Below are 23,534 nucleotides of genomic sequence, written 5' to 3'. Positions count from 1 at the left end.
AGGGTAATACGAAACCACAGTCCACCAAATCAGCAAAGGATGCTTCACAGTTGTGGGCAGCTGCCATCCAGTGCTGCCATCTAGTGGTGACCATAAAGCTCTCCAAGTGGCACTGACAGGAACTAAGATGTGGCTTCACAACAGATACACCAGGCTTCCAAGACAGAAGACACAACGAAGATAGAAAGATATCTTATAGTTTTTATATGGACTACAGGTTGAAATAATAACATCGTGCATCTTATGGGTTGGTTAACTAATCCCACACTCCCCCTCTTTTGAGATAATAGTGTCTCATGTAGTCCAGGTGTGCTGTGTCATCTGTAGTCAAGGAAGACCTTGAACTTTAGATCCTCCTGTCCCAGCATCCTAAGTGATGGAGTTACAGGTGTGCACCACCACTCCTAGTTTTTGTGATGCTTCATTCTGAACCCATGGTAGGCAAGCACTCTACCAATAGAACCACATCACCAGCAACCCCAACCTGTTTCTTCCAACTATTCAACTATGGCTACTAGAAAAGGAAGAGAAACACATAATTTCAATTGTGGCACTCGTGTTTTTTGTTGTTGTTTTGCTCTTTTGAGACAAGGTTTCTCTGTGTGGCCCTGGCCATCCTAGAACTTGCTCTGCAGACCAGGCTGGCCTTGACGTCAAGAGATTTGCCTGCCTCTGTCATCACCACTGGGCAAGGCACTTGTATTTCTAATGGTCAACCAGGGTCATGAATGTGCAGAGAAGATTGTTAAGTCTTCACTCTCTTCTCCAGACTCATGATGTACCACCAGCATGAGCCCATCTGCTGCTTCAGTGATAGTAGTGAGACCCATCCACATGCTACCAATACTCGCTGCTCTCCCTACCTTGACCACAAGCAAATGGAGTCTAATTGTAAGGATGAGTCCACTCGGTGTGGCTGGACCTGGTGCAGTGACCTCTAGCTTTTCTTGTAGTCATGCAGCACTTATGTTTCCTTTAATGTAGGATATCACACAGGACACAGAGAGCAGCCCCCCCCCCCCCACACACACACCTTTATACCCACCTTGGGTATAATCTGGATTCCAGGGCTCAGTTCAGACAGAAGCTTCTGACAGACAGAGCATTCGGTACCCAGAAGGGAAGATCATCTCCCCTACCCTCACCATCCTCATTATAGCCCTAAGTGACTGTCTGACTATGAGCCCCACTCTACACAAAATCCCGAGTTCTGTAGCTTCAGGGATGACAACTGCAAGCTTCAGAACTTTCTAGTTTTGAGTTTGCAGAAAAATGACATAGACCTCCACCCAAAACATCTGTTATTACCCCCATAAATCAGCTCCTGGAGAACAGACCTCAGAGAGATTTGGTGACCACCCTAGCCCCATGACACAGGAGGCCTTTAAAGGTAGGCTCTGGGGATGGAGATGGGGGCCTACCTCACAGTGGTAGCACTCCACGTGGTAGTCTCTGTCCATGGACACCACACGGATGGTCTCATCTGAGCCCTGGGGCAAAAGAAAAGCAAGACATACAAAAAGGCCAGTTAGAATTCTATGGAATACCACCAGCAATGGGGAAGGGTAGGAGAGATTGTGGGGTAATAGAAAAAGCCTTTGGGGAGGGATATAAATCAAGAGTGAATACCAACCCCTTAGAGGAAAAAGACCAGATTCGGTCGATGTGAGAGTAGGGCCCCGGGGCAGCGTCAGAGACACCGCCAAAAGAAACACCAATGGTGACTTTCTTCTTTTCTTTTCTGCATGTGTATATATACATGACTGCATGTGCACAGGTACACACAGGTGTGCACATGCATGTAAAAGTCAGAGGCTTATGTTTGGTGTCTTCCTCCTCCACTCTCTATTTTATTCACTGAGGCACAGTTTCAGGGATATTTATTTTTAAAAGGTGAATAAAAGACAAGTGTTCTCTTGCTCTAATCTAAGACAGTTTGGCCTAATTCTTGGGACAAACAGGCACAAGAAGCACACAGAGCTAGGAAGCCAGTGCAGGACAAAGGGATAGTACTGGGCACTGGAGGGCTACGCTGAAAGGAGTAAGAACGGGTTACAGATCTTCTGAGTGAGTCAAGAGAGACAGTCCAGTCTTCAGAAGACCTAGGCGCAGATCTAGAAAAGCATCTCACCTCTGGTGGAAGGATGGGAAGCCCGCAGGCTGCGCACTTTGGGGCCAGCACCCTGCAGGAGAAACAAAGGGAACACGGTGCACACCTGTTATCAGAATATGAATGCCAACAAGGGCCTGCCAGGGCCCTCCATGGCTAGCACTCAGGGTTATGTGGCTCTGGGCTCACATTTGGAATATGAACATTATTCCTGGCTGCTACAAGGCCATATGGCTGCTTCCTGCTCCCCTAAGAATAAAGATGAAGCTGGCTGTTTGCTCCCATCACAGCTGGGATGGTCCAGTAAGCAGAGTGGTAGGAGCTAAGCCTAACTTGGTGCCTGGGGAAATTGGGCAAAGCTGGAGTCACAGGCTTGCTGGATTCCTCTGATTACAGTTTTGTGTTCTGCTTTATCACCAAACAAACTTTTAAAGAGTTTGTACAACTTTCCATTCTGCTGAGCTCAGTGGGGCCTGTGTAAGGTTGCCACCTACTCCCTTCCTCTCTCCTTACTTGTGGTAATCCCGGACACAGTAGATCTTGTTCTCGGAGTCCACGGTGAAAGGCACCCCATCCAGACACTCGTTACAGATGACACAGCGGAAACAGCCAGGGTGGTAGGACTTCCCTAGGGCCTGCAGGATCTGAGGACACAAAGGAAAAAAACTCACGGAGATGAAGGGAAGGAAGGAGCATGAAGAAAGAGGAACACGTAAGTTGAGGGGCCACATGCACAGCTACACCATGGCACAGGCTCCCCCTAGCCCAGAGTTTCACCTGAACAGAGGTCAAGAGAGGGCTGGTCTGCTCAGACGTGTGGACAGCAGAGGATCAAACGGACCTATGCAAATTCTCAGCTGCCGATGGGGAGGAGATGAAAAGCTCCTGTCTGATCCTCTCTCATAGCAGAAACTTGTTCCTTCCTAAAAAAGCCATGCTAGGCAGGGCTAACCTTGTCCTGGGACCAAAACCTCTGGGTAAACCAGCTAAAAAGAAATCTACCCCTGATATGGAAAGCAACAAGCATTCCAGATGGAACTTGGAGAACGTGGACAAAACCTCCTAACACTGACTCCTGAGACCCCTTCCATTCAGCTTTGATTCTACAGTGTGACAATCTAGACGCCTGGCTGGAGCCCTGGTCATCGCAGATCCAAGTGTAGCGGACCAAGTCCTTTACTGGGTTGTTTTTGTTTGTTTGTGGGTTTTTGTTGTTTGGTTGATTTTCGAGACAGGGTTTCTCTGAAGCTTTGGAGCCTGTTCTGGAACTAACTCTTGTAGACCAGTTTGGCCTCAAACTCACAGAGATCCACCTGCCTCTGCCTCCTGAGTACTGGGATTAAAGGAGTACACCACCACCTGGCTCGTGTGCTACCACCGCCCAGTACTGTCCTTGTTTTTAAAACAAAATGAAGGAAAAGGCCAAAGGGCTTTCCCTTCCTCTCTGTATCATTTGATTTGGGTGTGATGCTACCAGAGCCTTTCCAAAACAAAATTCTAAGACACAGAGGAAAGGAGGGCAAACAGAGAAAAGAGAAGTCCAGGGGAGGGGAAGTGAGGAGAGGGGAGGAGGGGTGAGAAGGGGAGGAGGAGAGGAGGGCAAATAGAAAAAGGAGATGCCCAGGGGAGGGGAAGGGAGGAGAGGGGAGGAGGGATGGGAAGGGAAGGAGGAAAGGAAGGCAAACAGAGAAAAGAGAAGTCCAGGGGAGGGGAAGTGAGGAGAGGGGAGGAGGGGTGAGAAGGGGAGGAGGAGAGGAGGGCAAATAGAAAAAGGACAAGTCCAGGGGAGGGGAAGGGAGGAGAGGAAATGAAGCAGTAGGGTGGAGGGGAAAGAACAGGAGATGGGTAGGAGAAGGGAGGAGAGGGGAGGGGAGGGAAAAGGAAAGGAAAGAGGGAGTTGAGGGGAAGAGACAAAGGAAGAAAGAGGGTAAGAGGGTGTTGAGGAGAAAGGAGAGGGGAAAGAGAAAGGGAGCAGAGGAGAAAAGAGGGGGGAGAGATGAGAGAAAAGAGGGGAGAGGAGCAGGAAGGGGGACAGGGTGGAGGAGAGAGGGGAAGAGAGCAGGGGAGGGAAGAAGGAGGAGGAGGAGGAGGAGGAGGAGGAGGAGGAGGAGGAGGAGGAGGAGAAGAAGAAGAAGAAGAAGAAGAAGAAGAAGAAGAAGAAGAAGAAGAAGAAGAAGAAGAAGAAGAAGAAGAAGAAGAAGAAGAAGAAGAAGAAGAAGAAGAAGAAGAAGAAAGAGGGAGAAGAGGCATTGAGAGGAGAGAGGAAATAGAAGAAAGGAAAGGGGAAAGGGAAAGGAGAACCAGGAAAGAAGGCACATCTTTGGCAAGGTCAGTGGGTCAGTAACAGAACTCAGGGGATGTCTGACTTATCGCCTAGTCCTGAAACGTCCTGTTCACAAAGTGTGGTTCCTGCAGCTGCAACTTCAGCACTACCTGGGAGCTTGGTTTAAAAAAATAAAAGCACATTCTCAGACCCCACCCCAGATCTCCTCATTCAGAATCACCAGGTGTAATGTCTAGCAGGTGTCTTAAGATGGTGAGATGCCCCTGGTGGTGGTGGTGCACGCCTTTAATCCCAGCACTCAAGAGGCAGAGGCAGGCGGATCTCTATGAGTTCCAGGCCAGTCTAGGACAGCCAGGGCTAGACAGAGAAACCCTGTCTAAAAAAGAAGAAAGAAATAAAAAAGGAAAGGAAGAAAGAAGGAAGGAAAGAAGGAAGGAAGGAAGGAAGGAAGGAAGGAAGGAAGGAAGGAAGGAAGACTAGATGCATGCTATAGGAGTCAGAGGTTTCTGTAATCTGCAGTGGAAACCATCTTTGCTGATTCAGTGAGAGATTTACAATTGTCTGGGCCATAAAACAGCAAAAATAAGAAAACTACGACATTACCATGAACAGGAGCACCCAATCCCAGTCTGCAGGGAACACGAGGAGCAGTAACCAACAGCAGGTATTAAGCCATGCAGAGAGCCGTCAAACAGGCTTAAGGAAGGGAACCTGGACCTGGAAACACTCTGAGAGATGTGCTAGGATCCAGGCCCTTCCGCTGGAAGTCTGAGTAGATAACTTCATAACACACTCCCCGGCCAGGAAGCACAAGAGGACTACTCTGCTGTCTCAGCTTGGATCTCACACGTCCTCCTTCCCTACTGGGTTTTACTGCCTCTAAAACCCTTCACCTGCAGCAAACTGCCAAAGAGGAACAACTGCCAGGCTTCCAAAGTCCACTTGGCAATCGGAATGCATTTCCTCTCAAAGTCGAAAAGAGATTCTTAGATTGACATAGTCCATTGCTTCTAAAGTCAGATTGAAAGAAGATACAATTTTGCTACATTCTGGCGAGCTTTTCAAATTCTGGCATTGACAAATGGGGCCTATTTCAGAATATAACACTTTTTTTTAAAACACAGTATTTTCAAACAGATATTTTATAGAGTTGGATAGCTGGGGCTCTGCTTTAGAGCTAAGTAGGTATCTGCAAGAGTCTTTATGGGGAAGAGATGTCTCACTAGTTAAGACAGAGGACCTGAGTTCAGTTACTAGCACCCACATCTGGTGACTCACAACCACCTATAACTCCAGCTCCAGGGATCCTGATACCCTCCTCTGACCTCTATGAACACTCATATACATGTGCACATACTAACACAGACATATATACATACAAGGACAATGGAATTTACACATATCACCTCACAGACACACATGAATACACATAATTTTAAAAAAAATATTTTTCAAAAAAATGTTTTAAAGTACTCTACATTATTAGAATTCTTGGCAGCAGATAAGAATTATTTTTATTTTTTATTTATTCTTTTCAGATGAGAATTCTTAAAGCTGGGAGTCACTCTTATACAGACAGGTATATGGGTATGGCACGTTTGCACACATACACACACACACACACACACACACACAGAGAGAGAGAGAGAGAGAGAGAGAGAGAGAGAGAGAGAGAGAGAGAGAGAGAGAGAGAGAGAATGGGCAAAAAGTCACATTTCTCAGTGTGGTGATTTCAATGAGAATGACTCCCATAGACTCATGTATTTGGATGCTTGATCTCTAGTTGATGAAACAGTTTTGGAGGGATTTGGGAGGTGTGTCACTGGGGGTGTCTTTGAGGCTTCTAAAGCCAGGGTCAGTCCCAGTTAGCTCTCTCTCCCTTCTACTTTTGGACAAGGATGTTCATAAATAAACTTTCAGTTACTGCTTCAGTACCATGCTGCCTGCCTACTGTCATGGTCCTTGCAAAGATTCACTATGTATTCTTGGCCTAATGTATAGACCAGGCTGAACTGGTCTATATTCATGAACTCATCCTCTGAAATTGTAAGGCTCCAGTAAATTGTTTCTTCTATAAGTTTGCTTGGTCATGGTGTTTTTCATAACAATAAAAAAGTAATTAAGATGCCCAGGGAGGCTTTGGCTAGTAGTGACGCCACATCTGTCACAGGGCTGAGCCGTGCTATGTTCAAGGCCTAGATGACAGCAGGTTCTCCTCATCAGCAGGAGGGTTCTGTTCACTGTTGCTTTATAAATGTTAGTATAGAACCAGAAAGAACATGTACAAGGACTGAGAATGTAGCTCAGTTGGGAGAGTGCTTGCCTAGCATGCATGAGGTCCAGGGTTCAATACCCAGACCAGACTTTGTAGGACATTCCTTTAATCCCAACACTCAGGAGGCAGATGCAGGTGTATCTCTTTGAGTTTGATACTAGCCTGGTCTATATAGAGAGGCCAAGACTACAAAGTATTTCAGCGGTGATACATGCCTGTAATCCTACCATTCAGAAGCAGAGGCAGGAAAATCAGAAGTTTAAAGTAATCTCAGCCACTTAGCAAGTTTGAGATCAGCCTGGGCTACATGAGACCATCTCAAAACAAAACAAACAAAACAAAGGGAAAAACAAAAAACATATGCACAAGAGTGCTCTGAAGTGGTAGAAGCTTTGTGTACAAGTAACTCACCCAATTTCATACCATACAATAAAATCTACTTAGAAATAAAAACAAGGGCTGGTTAAGAGCATTAGCTGCTCTTCCAGAATCCTGAGTTCAATTCCTAGCAACAACAAGGTAGCTCACAACCATCTATAATGAGATCTTGTGCCCTCTTCTGGCCTGCAGGCATACATGCAGGCAGAACACTATACACAATAAATATTTTTTTAAAGGAAAGAAAGAAAAACAAAGGAACTATATAGAGAGAGACCAATGTGTGTGAATCTCATTATGACTTTTTTTTTTTTTTGAGACAGCTTTCTCTGTGTAGCCTTGACCATCCTGGAACTCACTATGTAGACCAGGCTGGCCTCAAATTCAGAGATTTGCCTGCTTCTGCCTACTGAGTGCTGGAATTAAAGGAGTACATCATCACTGTCCAGCTCATGACATATAGGGATATTTTATTTATGTTTTAATAAATAAAGCTTGCCTGAAATTCAGAGGGCAAAACTAAGCCACTAGAGGTCAAGCAGTGGTGGCACACACCTTTAATCTCAGTACTAGGGAGTCACACGCCATTAATGCCAGCACTGGAGGGAAATATAAAATGGGGGGGGGGGCGGCAGAAGCTCAGGGTCTGCAGTCCCCAGCCTTGGTAGAGGTTAAGACTTCTCTAATGGCTTGAATGTTTTCCTTGCTGATCTTCAGCTTAAACCCCAGTATCTGTCTCTGGGTTTTTATTATTCGTGGTACAGAGACACATTTCTAAGTGAGGAATGACATACCCTAGAATGGCTCTCCAGTTCAACTTGTGTGATGTTCTGAAACCAGCAATGGATCCAGGAACAGTATTGGCCTCTGTGAATAAGGATTTCAAGTGGAAAGAAGCAACGGCGTATCTTATAAGGTTCAGACAATGTCTTGCATCTTAATTTGGGATATGGTTACATGGGTAGGTACACATGTAAAACTTCATTAAGATTTGTGCCTTTTATTCTGAGTTATTTCTTTTTTTTCTTTTTCTTTTTTTCTTTTTTCTTTTTTTCCAAGACAGGGCTTCTCTGTGTAGCTTTGGAGCCTGTCCTGGAACTTGCTCTGTAGACCAGGCTGGCCTCGAACTCACAGAGATCCACTTGCCTCTGCCTCCCGAGTCCTGGGATTAAAGGCGTGCACCACCACCGCCTGTCTCTGAGTTATTTCTTAATAAAAAAAAAAAGTAAAAGAAAAAAATAACAATGATTGGCAGCTCCCTTCTCCAGAGTGGAATTAAGTGCATAAGCACAAAATGGAGCGAACGTTTCCAGCTGAAATTATGTCAGACCACCATTTGCTATGACCAGAATTTTTTCCTACCACTAGGATTGAACTCAGAGCCTTGGGCTTGCTCTGCAAGCACAGTGCCACTTCCCAGTCCAGAAAAGAGCTGCCATAAACTGAACACTCCCCAGAGAAATCCTCCACTCAGGCCAAACTGTTTGCACTAACTCTTCCTGCCCCTTCAGAAGAGAAGTAAAGGTGCACACAGCAAATGAAACAAAATTCATCTAACAGAGGACCTGTTCCTGGGAAACGATACCCACCAGACAGTGTTTTTAAGACATAAGCCAAGGGCCAGGCAGTGGTGGCGCACACCTTTAGTCCCAGCACTCGGCAGGCAGAGACAGGTGGATCTCTGAGTTTGAGGCCAGCTTGGTCTACAAGAGCGAGTTCCAGGACAGGCTCCAAAGCTGCAGAGAAACCCTGTCTTCAAAAACAAAAACAATACAAACAAACAAAAGACATAAGTCAAGAACCCAGGGAGTGACTTAAACCAGTTGTTGGCCTCTGAGCAACCAATATAGCTGATCATTTTTTGTTTTTGTTTTTCTTCCAGTATTAAGGATGGAGCCCAGAGGCATATGCATAGTAGATAAGCATTCTGACAATGAATTATACCCCCAGCTCTTAAATTCTTAAAGGCCAGTTTCCAATGGTAAACAATTTGTTGACCTCGCTACCTGATTCCACAGGGAGCATTATTCTTACTTATGAAACAAAGACTGAGACCCAGACAATCTAAAAGAGCCAGTGGCTAAGCACAGAATGGGGTATTGAAAACCTGGATCCTGTCTATCTAATGCCAAAAGTTTTCTTAGGAATGGCTTGTGCTGGAAGGGAAAAACACATTCATCTGACTGTATCCAGTTCCAATGTGGCTGAGATTTCTGCAAGTACAGCCAGATGCTCCCAGAACCTCACTGGGAAAGGCGAGGATCACAGAGAAATCAAAGGAAGGCCAGTGTGGGCAGAGTCACTCCAGTGAGCATGGTTAAAATTGCATTGTCCAAGCCAACAATAGCTTCTATTGGAGAAGAAGTGGCTACACCATGCAAGGACTTCTTTAAATAAAACCAGCAGTGACCACAAACCAGAAAGAAAACATTGTGTTCAATTATTAACTTGTTTTTAGCCTCCTTCCAAGGTGGATCTTGCTGAACAACACTCACCATGTCCATGATCAGATGGCCACAAAGGAAGCACCTGTCGGCAGACTGCTGAAAGCCAGAGTACTACAGAGAAGAGAAAAGAAGAAGAGTCAGCCGCCTCCCCTCCAGCAGCGAAGCGTGAGGGATTTCTGAGAAAACTGTGGTTCCCCTGAGGGTGTGCAGCTGAGTCACGGGCAGTTCTGGGCCACCCACCCCAGCGACTGCATCTGGGCCCCACACTGTGTCAAGCTCTGTATGACAGATGACCTCAGAGAGGCTGAAATCCGTCATCTCAAAGAGTCACAAAACAAGATCCTTAGAATCACTTGAAAATGTGGAATAAATTAAGTTTACAGACTCCACCTCAGATTTACTAAGCTGGGTACAGGGCTAGGGCCTGGCCTCTGTGTCCTAACATGCTTTTTCAGGGCTCTGAAGACAGCACATGGTCTCATGCACTCTCTCTCTCTCTCTCTCTCTCTCTCTCTCTCTCTCTCTCTCTCTCTCTCACACACACACACACACACACACACACACACACACACAGGGGGGAAGGGCACATTTGTACAAGCATAAAGCTTTGGGGCTTGTCTTCTACTTCAGGACTCAGGTTACTCAGGCATTCACCAGGAGGACATGGTCCTCTCCCAGTACTAGCAGGAGTGCAGAGGAACAGACTCCTGCCATCTGGGCCTCTCAGGCTCCTCCTGTCCTAACCCACCCTCACCCTATGCAGTCTGGGCTATATACTCACCAAAAAGTCTTCCTCGCAGAATACTTTGCCGTTGACAAAATAGAAGGCTTTTCCTCTTAACTTCCGGCCTGAAGTAAAAACAGGAAGATGGAGTAAAAGAAAAAAGGTTAATACATAAAAAAGATAGTTTTAAAGAAAGGGCCCCTAGCTCTAACCACGCAAGAGATGCCAACTGTTGATAGTTTTGCTATTAAAGGATAATATTAGTTGGATGTGGTGCTGGACACCTATATCCTAGCATTTGAGAGGCAAAGACAGGAGGATCACCACAAGTTTGTCAGCCTACGTACATAATACGTGACAGTGTGGCCTTCAGCAAAGAACAGACCAAGTCCAGGAAGAAGGGTACCCTGACTGGTGCTGTTTAACATAAAGACTTGAAGCCAACTTGGGGTTCACCGTACATCCCCTTCTAGGACTTTCTTTCTGCTTAGAAAAATGTCAGTGAACCCTGGTGACAGGACAGAGGAGACACACGCAAGCACAGGGCACTGGCAGCAGCCTCTTCTGAGGCACTAAGGACTATAGTGGTTATATTATTTGTGTTTTAATAAATAAAGCTTGCCTGAAGATCAGAGGGCAAAGCAGTCACACCAGTCAGTCATACAGGCCAGGCAGTGGTGGTGCACGCCTTTAATCTCAGCACTAGAGAGGAATTAAAATGGGAAAAGACAGCTCTCAGCTCAATCTCAGTCTGAGGATTCGTGGAGGCAGGATCACCATTTCAGTCTAAGGTAGAAGTAAGAGCCAGTGGCTGGCTGCTTTGCTTTTCTGATCTTCAGCTTGAACCCCAAAATCTGTCTCTGGGTTTTTATTATTCATGCTACAAAGGACAGCCTACCAGAGTACAATAAAATGGTTAACTATAAAAAGCCATAAGGGCTGGGCGGTGAGGGCACACGCCTTTAATCCCAGCCCTAGAGAGACAGAGGCAAGTGGATCTCTGTGAGTTCGAGGCCAGCGTGGTCTACAAGAACTAGTTCCAGGATAGGCTCCAAAGCTACAGAGAAACCCTGTCTTAAAAAAGCCACAAGGGACGGATGTGCTGTGTTTTCTCTTGATATGAGCAGTGTGGTCTGGCGTGTGGGACTTCAAAGCATCGACTCTTAGATTAGACTTCTGGTTGTACAAAAACTGAAACACTGATTAGAAAAACATTCTCAGTTGGGCACAGTGGTGCCCTCCTTTAATCCCAGCACTCGGGAGGCAGAGGCAGGCGGATCTCTGTGAGTTCGAGGCCAGCCTGGTCTACAAAGCAAGTTCCAGGACAGTCAGGGATGTTACACAGAGAAACCTTGTCTCTGAAAACAAATAAACATACAAAAGGAAAACATCCTCCTCGATCAACGCTTCTTGGTATGATATGCCTCTAGTGTCCAACTGTAGACAGCCCGCAGGCTCCTGAAGTACCAAAAGCCCAATGATTTCTGGGCACTGGATAGAATCAAGATCCTGGGGTCAAGGACCTAACCTGACAGCAAAATCACCAATGTCACAAAGCATGCTGCACAGGCCTGTCTTCCCAGCATTGAGGAGGCTAAGGAGGGAGAAGTATTGAGTTCGAAGGAGGATGAGAAGCAGCAGCAGTAGAAATTGTTATACTATCTTCACAATAATCTTGGTTATTAATAGCAACCTAATATTATCACATAATATAAAGAGGTCAATTCCATCTTACTTAAGAGAACGTAAATTAGAACCAGAATAAAATTCTATCTTTATCTTAAAAATTGGCAAAGTAATAAATCTGGCTGGGTGAAGCATACCTGTAATCCCAGCACCCAGTAGGAAGGCAGAGGCAGGAGGATCCGAAGTTCAAATTCAGTCCAAGCTACCCAGCAAAATCTTTTTTAAAATTGTAACAAATGAAGAAAGGAAAATTGAGACAAGGTCTTACCATGTAGCCCCAGCTAGCCTGGAGCTAAGTTTGTAGACTAGGTTGGTCTCCAACTCACATTCTCCAGACTGCGTCCCGGGTGCTGGGATTAAAGTAGTGGGCCAACATACCCATCATCATCAACAACAACAACAACAACAACAACAACACTTTACCAAATCTGGTAACCACTGCAAGAGTATCCAGGAAGTAGCCACCCCGAGAGTCACCTACCAGGAGCCAAAAGCCCTGAGATCCATGTGCACAAGGACACAACATGCTCTACAGATAAAACAAAAGCACTTTCAATGCCCTGCAGATGGAAAAGCTATAAACCCAAGAAGGACCTACAATTATATTGAATGGATGTGACACTAAACATTGATCAAAGCTAAAAAACTGGATCTATACGCATCATTAACTAATCATGCAGTATCCAGAGGCTGACACTTGTCCTCCATCAAGCCACACACTGTTCACTAAGTTCTGGTCCAAGCTGATCTATGGAGTACTCCTCTTTCCCTGATTTGTACTTGACTTCCCAGAGAATGAACCAGTTAGAGATGGAACCAAAGGTCACAGGAGCTGTGGTTGCAGGTGGAACACTAGAGGGAGCAAGGGTGCCACCAGAAAATAAGGCTTCATCTCAAACACCAGCTCTGCCTTCAGGAGTCCAGGCTAGAAGTGCTAAGGAACCTGAGCTAGAGATCAATACTGGGTTTGAATGGATGTAGAGGAGCTTGGGGCAATGGCTCAGCAGTTAAGAGAACCTAATGCTCTTGGAGAGGACTCAGGTTCCATTCCCAGGCTCACAGCAACTAGTAACTCCAGTTCCAGGGAATCTAACACCCTCTTCCGACCTCCATTCACACCAGGCATGAAGGTAGTACACATACTTACATACATGTAGGCAAAACACCCATATACATTAAAAAAAAATAGAGGAAAGAGTAGCTCTTTCCTAAAACCCATAAAAGACCATTAATATGCAAGAGTATTAAATCTCCTAGTGTGCAAACAAACAGAAATGGGGCGGGGGCTGTAACATCATCAAGGATTATGAAGTGTTCATGATCCCCGTCACTGTATATTTTCCTAAGCTACTGAAAAAGTGTAAAGTGACAAACTCTTCCTGGAAAGGAAACTTTAAGATGTTTATCTTGACTCTATGAGGCTGAGACTTGGCTCTGGGACAGAATAAGAAAATGTCGATAAATATTTACTCAAAGGAAGGATTACATAAAACAGAGTGTATCTAACTGATGAGCTGTTATGTGGCCTTTTAAAATACCAGATGAATAATGCTCTAATGGCACCAGAAGATGTTTGTGCTATAAAAAGATAGAATACATCAGTAAGTGAAGACAGCAAGCTGGATGTGTGTATTCATAGCACGATTCCATACTGTAAGCACTCCACTGATACACAGCAGGAAGAAAGGGAATGGTGGCCAGCGGTGGTGGAAATTAACATGGAAATGCTACTTGATGCACTTCTAAAGTACTTGACAATTGGTATTAGAAAGTTCATTTTTGGCCGAGGGGTGGTGGCGCACGCCTTCAATCCGAACGGTGAGTTTGAGGCCAGCCTGGTTTACAAAGCAAGTTCCAAGACAGCCAACCAGGGCTACACAGAGAAACCCTGTCTCAAAAGAACCAAAAAAAAATTGTTTTATTTTTAGAATTATGTATAAAAATACTTATTTAATTTTTAAAAGATCATGTTATTTTTAAAAACATACTGTGATGTGAAGAGAAAAAAAAAAGTAAGATTTAAATGTCCCAACCATGCAAAGAATCAATCCTTGAGCACCTACAGAATGGATGGGTTTCTACTTTCTTCTTTCCCACATTTCATCAAATGATTAACAATAGGCAGGCATTACTTTTGTTTCTTTTTAAAAAAAAAAAACCAAGGTCTTGCCATGTAGCCCAGGTTGGTCCTGAACTCACTAGGTAGTAGCCCTAGATAGCCTTGAATGTTAAGTACTGATCATCTTAAAAATCACCAGCTGGCAGCCAGGTGGTGGTGGTGCACGCCTTTAATCCCAGCTCTTGGAAGGCAGAGGCAGGTGGAGTTCTGTGAGTTCAGGGCCAGCCTGGTCTACAAGAGTTAGTTCCAGGACAGGTTCCAATACAATAAAACCCCATCTCGAAAAACAAACAACAACAACAAAAAGAAACCAAACAACCAAAAAACAAACAAAACACCAGCTGACTAGACAATTGCTCTTCCTGCCAGCCCTGGGCTGAAAAGTCTTGTGCCTAGACAGGAAGGGTCAGGGAAAAGCTCAGAGCTAGTTTTCTCCGTGTCTGGTTTTTCTCTATTCTCAATTTAAACGTTAAGCACCCCAGAGACCTAAGAGGGTAGAAATGGGTCCTCGCCTCAGTTTAGAAACCAGATAGAGGCTTCAAATTTATTTGCTTGTTTTTTGTCAGAGTGAGGGAAAAAAATACCACTTGCCTATTGTCTTTTCTGTGTCAAGGTTTTTCTGGAGCTGTTGTATAGTTTTTTTTTAATTTTCATAGATTTGTTTTTTATTTTTAAAAATTTTTGTGTACGTGTGTGTGCCTGTGTGTATGTATATGTATATATGTGTGTGTATACGCCATGCATTAAGGGCCCAGGGAGGTCGATGGATATTAGATCCACTGGAGTCAGAGGTGCAGGCAGTTGTGAGCTGCCTAAAATGTGTGCATCTTAAGGCACAGCTGTGAGCCTCGCTGCACATGTCCACTGCTGACTCTGTCTTGTCACCTGCCTTCCAGGGAACTAACAGTCCCTTTCTGCTCACACTCATCTTCCACTCCAGGTTCCGCGTTGGGGGAAGGATTCACTAGAGTGGAAGCAGAAATAAAATGCATGCCTATTACTATCCATGAACACAGCGGCAGTACCAGAATGGATCCCTTCTGGGAGTAGCATGAAACCATACTTCAAGATTACTCTCAACGCTGGGGGTTTCCTTTTCTTCTTAAAAATACACTTTCCCTCCAGTAACGGTACGGAATACAGCACCTCGTATATGACTGCTGAGCTATACTCCAACCCAAAAGTATGGTGATTTAGTTAAATGCTACGGTCTTTATGTCATAAATGAGGGATTCTAGGTTCATCCAAGTAGCAAGTGGGCAGCTTTAACCGATTCTGAAGGTGCCTGATCAGCTGCTTCTTTAGGCTACCCCACACTCCTAATTCTTGTAGAACACAAATCCACATTCTCCCGTCCTCAGTGAAAGCAAATGAAACTTTCACTATTTACAGTATTCTTTACTCAATTCTGTCACAGGTAAGTGTAATCAGAATTTTTCAATAATACGTACTTGCAAGACTGCCTCTAACTCACCTATGAAGGCAAGCTAAAACTGCTACCTGTTTAGAGAAAAGAAGGATAAAGGAGACAGGCAAGGCAGGAAACAGCAATCAGCCAGTCTTGAGAGCAAGGAGAAGAGAAAGCTTGATCCAGCTCAGATATACTCACAGTTAGAGCACAGAGCTACCACTAGGTGGTGCTAAACCCAGGCAGGAGCAGGACAGACTGGGGCAATCCACCAAGGAGAGCCCCAACTGGCAGGAGTAACAGAAGGTAACATGGATTATTTCATCAATCTTGCAATAATGCAACCCCTTTAGGCATTTGAGTCTAACTTACTACATGCTTACTGTGTCTTCCTTTGATGGGTAAATAAATACTAGAGAAGTCCAACTTAAAGCCTCGAGCTCAAAATATTAGAGCTGATATTCAAATACAGATCTTCCTAGGGCAAAGGTCTCTTCACACGACACAATCTCTCATTTCTGTTCTGTAGGGATTATCTCTCAGAGTGTGGGACATGGGGAGAGCAGGTACCTACAGCCATGCGTGGCTATCTACGCATGAATTCAATTAAAGTAACTTTAACAGTTAAAAGTATAACAAGTACTTGATGGGCACTGAGACCACACGGTTGTAGGACATCTGTATTGTCACAAAAATGTTCCCTGAGCTACTTCTTTAAGCAGTCTTTGCCGGAAACATTTTCCCCAGCTCTACATCAGCAGGGTTGGGCTCTCAGCTGTCTTCTTGTTTGGTCCTCGCGTGGTTCCAAGAAAACTACCTATCTCTCTATTCTCATCTAAGGGCACAACCTCCCCAATATACTACCTCAAAACACCATCACACTGGGATTTTTATTTTGTTGTTGATACTGTCGGAGACAGCACGTTACTCTAGCTAGCCTGGAACTCTCAATCTTCCTGCCTAAGCCTTCTGATCGCTGGGATAACAGGTGTGAGCCATGATGCCTGGCCAATCAACCATATTGATTAAGCTCAAATAAGCAGGTCTCACTTGCACTTCACAGTCTGGCCCTGGTAAGCCAAGGTCCAGGGCAGAAAGGTGGAAACCCCTTGCCTGGAGTTGTCTTGCCTTTGTCCTTGTCTTTTTCCAAGAAAGAGACGCTAGCTCGTTCTCCAGCCACTGGGCTCCTTAGAGGCTATCTAGAAAATGACAAAACAGGAAAGCTGGCAGAGAGGCAGCCCAGCGTAAGGCAGGCTCCTGTTAGGCCACTGCCATAAGTTACCAAGGTCAGGTCCCTTAGTGACTTTCCGCTTCTGTGAATGAAACCTACCGAAGGAAAACAATCATACGGCCACTATGTTCCCCATTGTCCATAGGCTCCATGTCTCTAATCCCTTCTCAGGGTCCAGGGGTACGGGGCTGGCAGTGGCCACTGCAGGGAGTGTTGTGGTGTGGAGTGCCCTTGCTCTGGCCACTCCTATGGGCTCTGTCCAAGAACTGTATTTGTCAGGCTCCCAGGCTGCTCAGTGCCCTGAAAGCATAGCCAGTTCCCGGATGCTGAGCCCCAGCCCTCCTGATGTCTGAACTACACACAGGAAGATCTCTTCCCCTCTAGTTTCTAACTGGCCAGAAGGCTGGGTTGGTTTTGAGTCATCAAGTTGACAGGATCTAATGCAGCAGGTGGGCTCTGAGGATGGTGAAGTATGAGAGAATGGATGTGGGACATTCTTCTTCTATGAGGAAAAAATGGGTATAAAAGCGAGCATACACCAGGATTTTTACAAGGGAAAAACAATGTCCCCACAAGTATAGGTGTTTTCTGTTTATTCCTGGTACTGAGCTACATGGGAGTCTGCTTTCATGTGCATTTTTCTTTTTTACAATGTAACTATACTAAATTTGTGATGTAGAAAACATAAAATGTAATAATAAACTTTACTGATAATTTCTCATTAACAAATAAACTGATTTTAAAAGATGCAAAAACGGAGGTTTTAACATGCACTCTTCAATATAGTAGCCACTAACTACATGTTACAATTTGAGTTAGACGAAAGATTCAGTGCCTCAGTCGCCTTAGCCTCATTTCAGGGGCTCGGAAGCCACATGTGACTAATGGCTGCAGCTGTGAACAGTGTGGGTCTGCAGTGGAGGAGAAGCCAGAGGGCTGGAAATCCACAAGATAGACCGATAAGTAAGGCCAACTCCTTGGACACAGACCAAGTTACCAGGAGCCTGCAGTGAGCCCTCGGGATGCTGACCATGGATGTGAGCCCTTGGGCATGTGTCAAGAAGCATCTCTGTAGGGGAGCCAGGGAGCCTGTGTTATAACAGGCTCCTTGAGGCTGGAAGCCACTCACAGAGAAGGTCAGGAGCACAAATGCAGTGAGTAGTAGCAACGTGATCTGTGGGCTACCTAAACTTGAACATTTCCCAACTCCTCACTCACGCCGAGGCCCCACATCCTCCTGTATGAAGTGAGTGTGGCTGGGAGACAGCAGACAGGCACGATGGGGTGAGGACCTCACGGTGACACACGTTACAACAGTGGTAATGAGACAGACATCCCCACAGCAGGTGCAGAGATGTCAATGACGGTGCCAGGAAAGGGGGAAGGAAAAGAGCCACAGGGAGAACAAATGCTTAAGAGGCCATCTCAGACACGGAGAGGGGAAGGACACTTGGGCAACTGAGAGAGCCAAGGACACCCAAGAGTGGAACTCCAGGACCTAACGTGATAACTGAGGCATGAGAGACTCCCCTTAAAGTCAAAGAGGCAGGTGACACACGGGGGCACACAAGGTGCCACCTCTGGTCTGAGCCGACAGGGAAAAGATGACAATTTCCATACAACTGTTTAATACGAGGTTCTTAAAATGGAGACGCAGCAGCAAGTGGAGGTTTCACCAAAGCAACTTCTGGATGTATTTCCGAAGCCCCCAGACTAAATTACACGTAACAAGCATGAAGAACAGGATGATCTCTCACGGTTGAGGACTTCATGGTCTCTGGGTCATCCAAGTCTAGCCTGGAGAACCATGCCTGGTCCTAGCCTCATCTGTGCCCTTGCGATGAACAAGGGAACCCTGAAAACACACCAGGTCCTGGTCGCCCACCCGTCTGGTGTCTCCTGCCCAGCTCCAGCATGTTTGGGTTCTTTCCCTCACTTACCGCTTCCTCACCCTGCCTGCCTACTCTCCCTTTCTCAGATTCTTGACCTTCAGTGTTCTCAAATCTGTCTGACTCACTCAGCTCACACGTAAGTGCTGAACACAGTGACGAATGCTGGGACAAGCGGGGACTCAAAGGCCACAAAGACCAGACCTGCATCCTTCCGTCTCCTACAGGAAGAGCTTCTCATCCCTGAGTACCACTGCCTTAGCTCCTTCCTCACCCCTTTGAGAGGGGCTGCACACCAAGCCTGGTTACCCAGTGCCAGCCTCCTCCTTTGGTTGGTATATTCTCTCAGCAAAGGGAACTGAGCTCAGGAGGGAGGAAGAAGGGTTAAGAATCCACAGGGTTCTGGATGAAGAGACAATCAAGCTGTTTGGAATGACATAATTAACAAGCCAGGCTGCGCTGTAAAATGGGGGCAAGAACAGAACTCCCTGGCTTATGACAAGGACTTGGTGAGGCCCTTGGGGCATCTGACCCAAGGTAAGCTAGAAGTGACACCTTGGAATTACCTAGGAATGTTACAGTGCTCCTGTGAGGCTTACGGGCTTGCCACAAATTTGTTGGTTCAACCTCCACAAAGTCAGAATATGTGTTCCCAAAGCTGTGTTGGTAAGCACTTAAAAAGTCAAGGAAAAGGGTCCTGGATCCCAGAGGCCGTTTGAGAATTTGTAAGGAAAAGAAAATGGATAACAAGAACTTTTTTGGACGTGGGAGATGATTTGTTTGGGAAGGTTCTTGCTGTGTCAACATTAAGACCTGAGTCTGATCTCCAAATTCACATTAAAAAACAAAAAAACAAAAAACATAAAAAAAACCACCCAGGCACTGCAGAGTGTGCTATAACCCCAATGCCAGGGATTTGGGGACAGACAATCCAGGGGACTCATTGGCCAGCAGCCTGGCCTAATTGAAGGCTAATGAGAAATCTTGTCTCAAAAGACAAGATGGGCCACTGAAAAAGCTCAGTTTAGTGGTTGAATTATGCTGACCACTAAGCTTGATGACTCAAGTCTGATCTCCAGAAGTCACATGGTGAAAAAGGAGAACCAACTCCTACATGTTATTCTACAAGTGTGCTGTGGTATGTGCAACCCCACCCACTCACCCACACAAAATAAATGTAGTAAAAGGAGAAAAAAAAAATCAAGGTGGACATCTACCACACAAACGTGCACATACACTCCAACCCCGGCAACAACAACAACAAAAGCCCTTACATCTTCTGACCTTAACTTTCTCCCTTTGCAGCCTATTCCAGAAAGTGCCAAAGGGGATCCCCATGATCCCCACAAGTCAGCACACTCCTGTCTTCTCACCCAAGCCCACCACCACCACAGATCAGTGCTTGCATCTCACTAGCCAAGTTTCTAGATAGTGTGAGCCAGCACTGCCTAGACCACTCTGGCTTTCTCCTCCAGCGTGAACCAGCAGCCTCCTAAGAGCCTCCTGTGAGGGCCACAGCCACCATGGGTGGGCAGGGCATGAGGAAGGAGAAGTAAAACTGCGGTCCATATCTCCATGGCAACCAAACCCTCAAGGGCTAAGGAGCTCATCAAGAAACAACAGAACTTGAACAACCCACGCAGATGCTCACATATCCACTCCCTGAATGCCTACTTCTGGGAAGGAACTCCAAGGAAACAGCTCAGTGAGGGGAAAAAAGCAATAACTCATACGCCAAAAGGAGCTAAATGCCGTAAGACTGTGGTGTGACTAAGTGGATTACCACGTGAGTATAATTGCAGCTGCTAAATTAAAAGAGGATGCACTATGGGTATATTTTGGTCACAACTCTGAAAAGTGTGCAAATGTGGATAAAAATTGGAGGGGAAACACCCAAGGGAAGACAGATGCACTGCAGGACTAATGCAGCAGGCGTCTTCTGTCTTTAAATTGTTCTCTGTGGTTACCATGTGGTTCTCAGATCTAAAAACGAACTAAACACAGTAACTCATCAAGAGGTGGGTGAACGTGCAAGCCTGTGCATGAGGACCGGCCATGGCGCTCAGTCCTAGAAAGGCAAAGGTCTGCCTGAGTCTTGGTGGAATGCCTTGTGTGTAGCTTCCTAAACACAGAGTGGGCAAGAGAGAGCCTGCTGCCAGCCTCTCATTTCTATGAAGATACGCGACCTTCTAACCAATGCTCAGAATAGAGCATGTGCGCTGTGGCTCCCTGACCACAAGAATGCTGTGCAGGGTCTTCCAACTAGCACTGTGGTCACCTGACTCTTCCTTTAATGTTGGAACAAGGACCCGGCAAGGAGGCAACGTGGTCATACTCTTTTCAGTTGTCATTTTGTCTTAGTCTGTTTTCTATGCTATAACTAAATTCCCCAGAGCAGATAATTTATAAAGAAAAAGTTTATTCAGTTCATAGTTCACAGCCAACTGGAAAGGCTACACTTAAAGAAGTTCTTCTTGATAAAAGGAACTTTAGAGATTAAAGGTAGTACAAGGCATTTCGGAATGACAGAGATCTGTCCTCTTGTTACAAAGCATTTGGGGAGCTCCATCCTCATAAGCCTAACTAAGCCTAATCACTACCCAAAAGCCCCCACCTCTGAATGCTGTCAACAATAACTCTGGACATTGCATGTCAACTTGAATTTTGGAGAAGAAAGACACCCAAGCCAGAATACAATGTAAGTTATATTCAAAACTTAAAAAGAGCCCGGGTCCACCTATGTCCACAAGTGTCTACATGCCACCATTTGAGGCAGTCTAAAAAGTCCACTAAGGAACAGATGCTATTCAAATGGCCACAGGTAAAAATGGCTGGATGTCTGTGTTCCCCTATTATATGCGAATCTCCAAGGTGCTCATTCTAGGAGACAGGCATTGGGAGATGAAACCTTGTGAAGGAGGCCAGAGCTCTGGGATGACTCAGAGAAGCCCCTTCTGAGAGCTTTCATCCCTCTTCTGTGAGGACTCCAGGAAGGCCATCTGTGAACCAGGAAGCAGGTCCCACCAAACACTAAATATGCCGGTGCCTGACCTTGGCTTCCCAGCTCCCACTGTGAGCAGTCAATGCAGCCACTTGGACCATGTGCTTTGTTACAGCAGACCCCCATAGTCCTTTCCTAGTTCAAACAATAACTGCCTGAGATTTAAAAAAAAAAAAAGGAAGAAAGCGGAGGGAAAATCTCTACTTGGTATGTTTCTTTTCTCTGGAAAACAGAGCAAATATTAAGAAATGGTTATTAGTTTTCTCAGGGAAGAGCACACCAATTGGTCACTCAACAGCAAATGGTCAGTCCTAAAAACAAAAATACAAAATAGAAGTAACATTATAAAAACTGAATAATGTAGGAATACATACACACACTTGTAGAAGCATGTAACAGCATTTAATAAAAAACAGAAGCCATGAATTTGAAAGATTGCAAGGAGGGGGTATATGGAAGAGTTTGGAGAGAGGAAAGGGAAAAGAGAAATAATGTAAATACATATAAAATGTGAAAGTATATAAAATGATTATATTATAATTTCAAGAATAAAAGAAAACACTTGGAAAAGCCAAAGACCAAAGATAATTATTTTTCTTTTGAACATGTTGCCCAGGTTATCCCTGAACTCACTACGTAGCTAAGGATGACCTTGAATTCTTGATCTACCTGATAGGACTGATTATAGGTGTTCACATCACACCTGATTTTTGTGGTACTGGGACTTGAACCCAGGAATTCAATGCATGCTAGGCAAGAACTCTACCAACTGAACTATATCCTCAGCCTCTCAAAAATAAATTTTAAAGAGACCCGGTTACAATGTCCATATAGACAAACAAACCACAGTCACAGGTCAAATAATTTAATTCAACTAATGAGAGCACTGGTATATGCTACTGGGAGAATGCCAAAGCCATGCATATCATGGACATCAGGTGTGCTGAAGGAAAAGAAGTTGCTTAGTAGATACAAAACCGGTCAGTCTCCACAGCAGTAAGAAATATCTGCATCTCTAGCAGACACAGATCACATTGTTGTGTGTAAGTCACATGCTCAACCTTAGAATGCAACAGAGCTCAGACACAAGAAAGCCTGGAGACCGAGAGATCCCATAGACTCTAGAAACACAGGAGATTGCCTGACCCATCTCAGAGTGCAACAAAGCTCAGAGACAAGGAAGGAAGGAAGGGAGACTCAGAGACCAGGAAAGCAGGAAGACTCAGAGACAAGGAAAGCAGGAAGGCTCAGAGACCTGGCAACTCAGGACATGCAGGAGAATTCCTAACCCATCTCAGGTTTTCCAAATTTTCCCCTAAAAACTGAACAACGATAAATGCACAGACCTTGAGGCTTGCAAGCATGTTTTAGGAGAAACTGCAGTGGAATGGAAGAGCGAGGGTTAGAACTCTTGGGACTGTCAGTATAGAGACAGGCTAGTGTGTCTTAACCAGCATTAGCCCGGGAACCTGAGGGAAGTCTGCCAGGCCAAGCAGTGGTAACCAGGTCCACCTGGCCTTCGCCCTGACCCACCTCATCCCAGAAGCTTCTGAAATGAAACACACAGTATTTATAATGATTAGTTTTGGTTATCAACTTGACAAGATGTAGAATCACCTGGGATGCAAACCTCTTAGCGCATCAGTGATGGAGTTCCTCGATTAGGTTAACTGAGGTGGGGAGACACAGTGTGAACAGCAGCATTCTGTGTGTCGGGGACTGAACGAAGCAGAGCTTCTTACCTGTGTCATTTCTCTCTGCTTCTTGGGTATGGAAGCAATGTGACCAGCTGACCCATTATGGGCAACACTCTCCAACTTCACGCCCAAATAAGCCTTTCCTTCCGAGAAGCTGCCCAATCAAGTATTTTGTTACAACAATGAGAAAAGCAAATAATGAGGCACTGAATCGGTGCTTTAGGTTTAAACTGAGTCTTTAAGCCTTATAAATTATATTCTTTGAGCAAAGTAACTTAACTATAA

At 45.3% G+C, this 23,534-nt stretch overlaps 1 protein-coding gene across 1 annotated transcript in view; it reads right to left on the bottom strand.

The window, feature by feature from the left end:
- Window positions 1-23,534, bottom strand: part of Limd1 (LIM domain containing 1) — a 52,488-nt gene that overhangs the window by 2,412 nt on the left and 26,542 nt on the right. Inside the window, exons 3-7 of the mRNA XM_038321895.1 lie at window positions 10,276-10,343; window positions 9,543-9,605; window positions 2,624-2,754; window positions 2,132-2,183; window positions 1,422-1,490 (exon numbers count right to left, since the gene is read on the bottom strand). Of these exons, the coding sequence (XP_038177823.1) occupies window positions 1,422-1,490; window positions 2,132-2,183; window positions 2,624-2,754; window positions 9,543-9,605; window positions 10,276-10,343 (383 nt within the window). The remainder of the gene's footprint in view (window positions 1-1,421; window positions 1,491-2,131; window positions 2,184-2,623; window positions 2,755-9,542; window positions 9,606-10,275; window positions 10,344-23,534) is intronic.

Source organism: Arvicola amphibius, chromosome 3 (genome assembly GCF_903992535.2).
Source record: "Arvicola amphibius chromosome 3, mArvAmp1.2, whole genome shotgun sequence".
Classification (NCBI taxonomy): Eukaryota; Metazoa; Chordata; class Mammalia; order Rodentia; family Cricetidae; genus Arvicola; species Arvicola amphibius.
The sequence above is the reverse complement of the archived record's forward strand: the minus strand, read 5'-3'. Positions and strand labels throughout refer to the sequence as shown.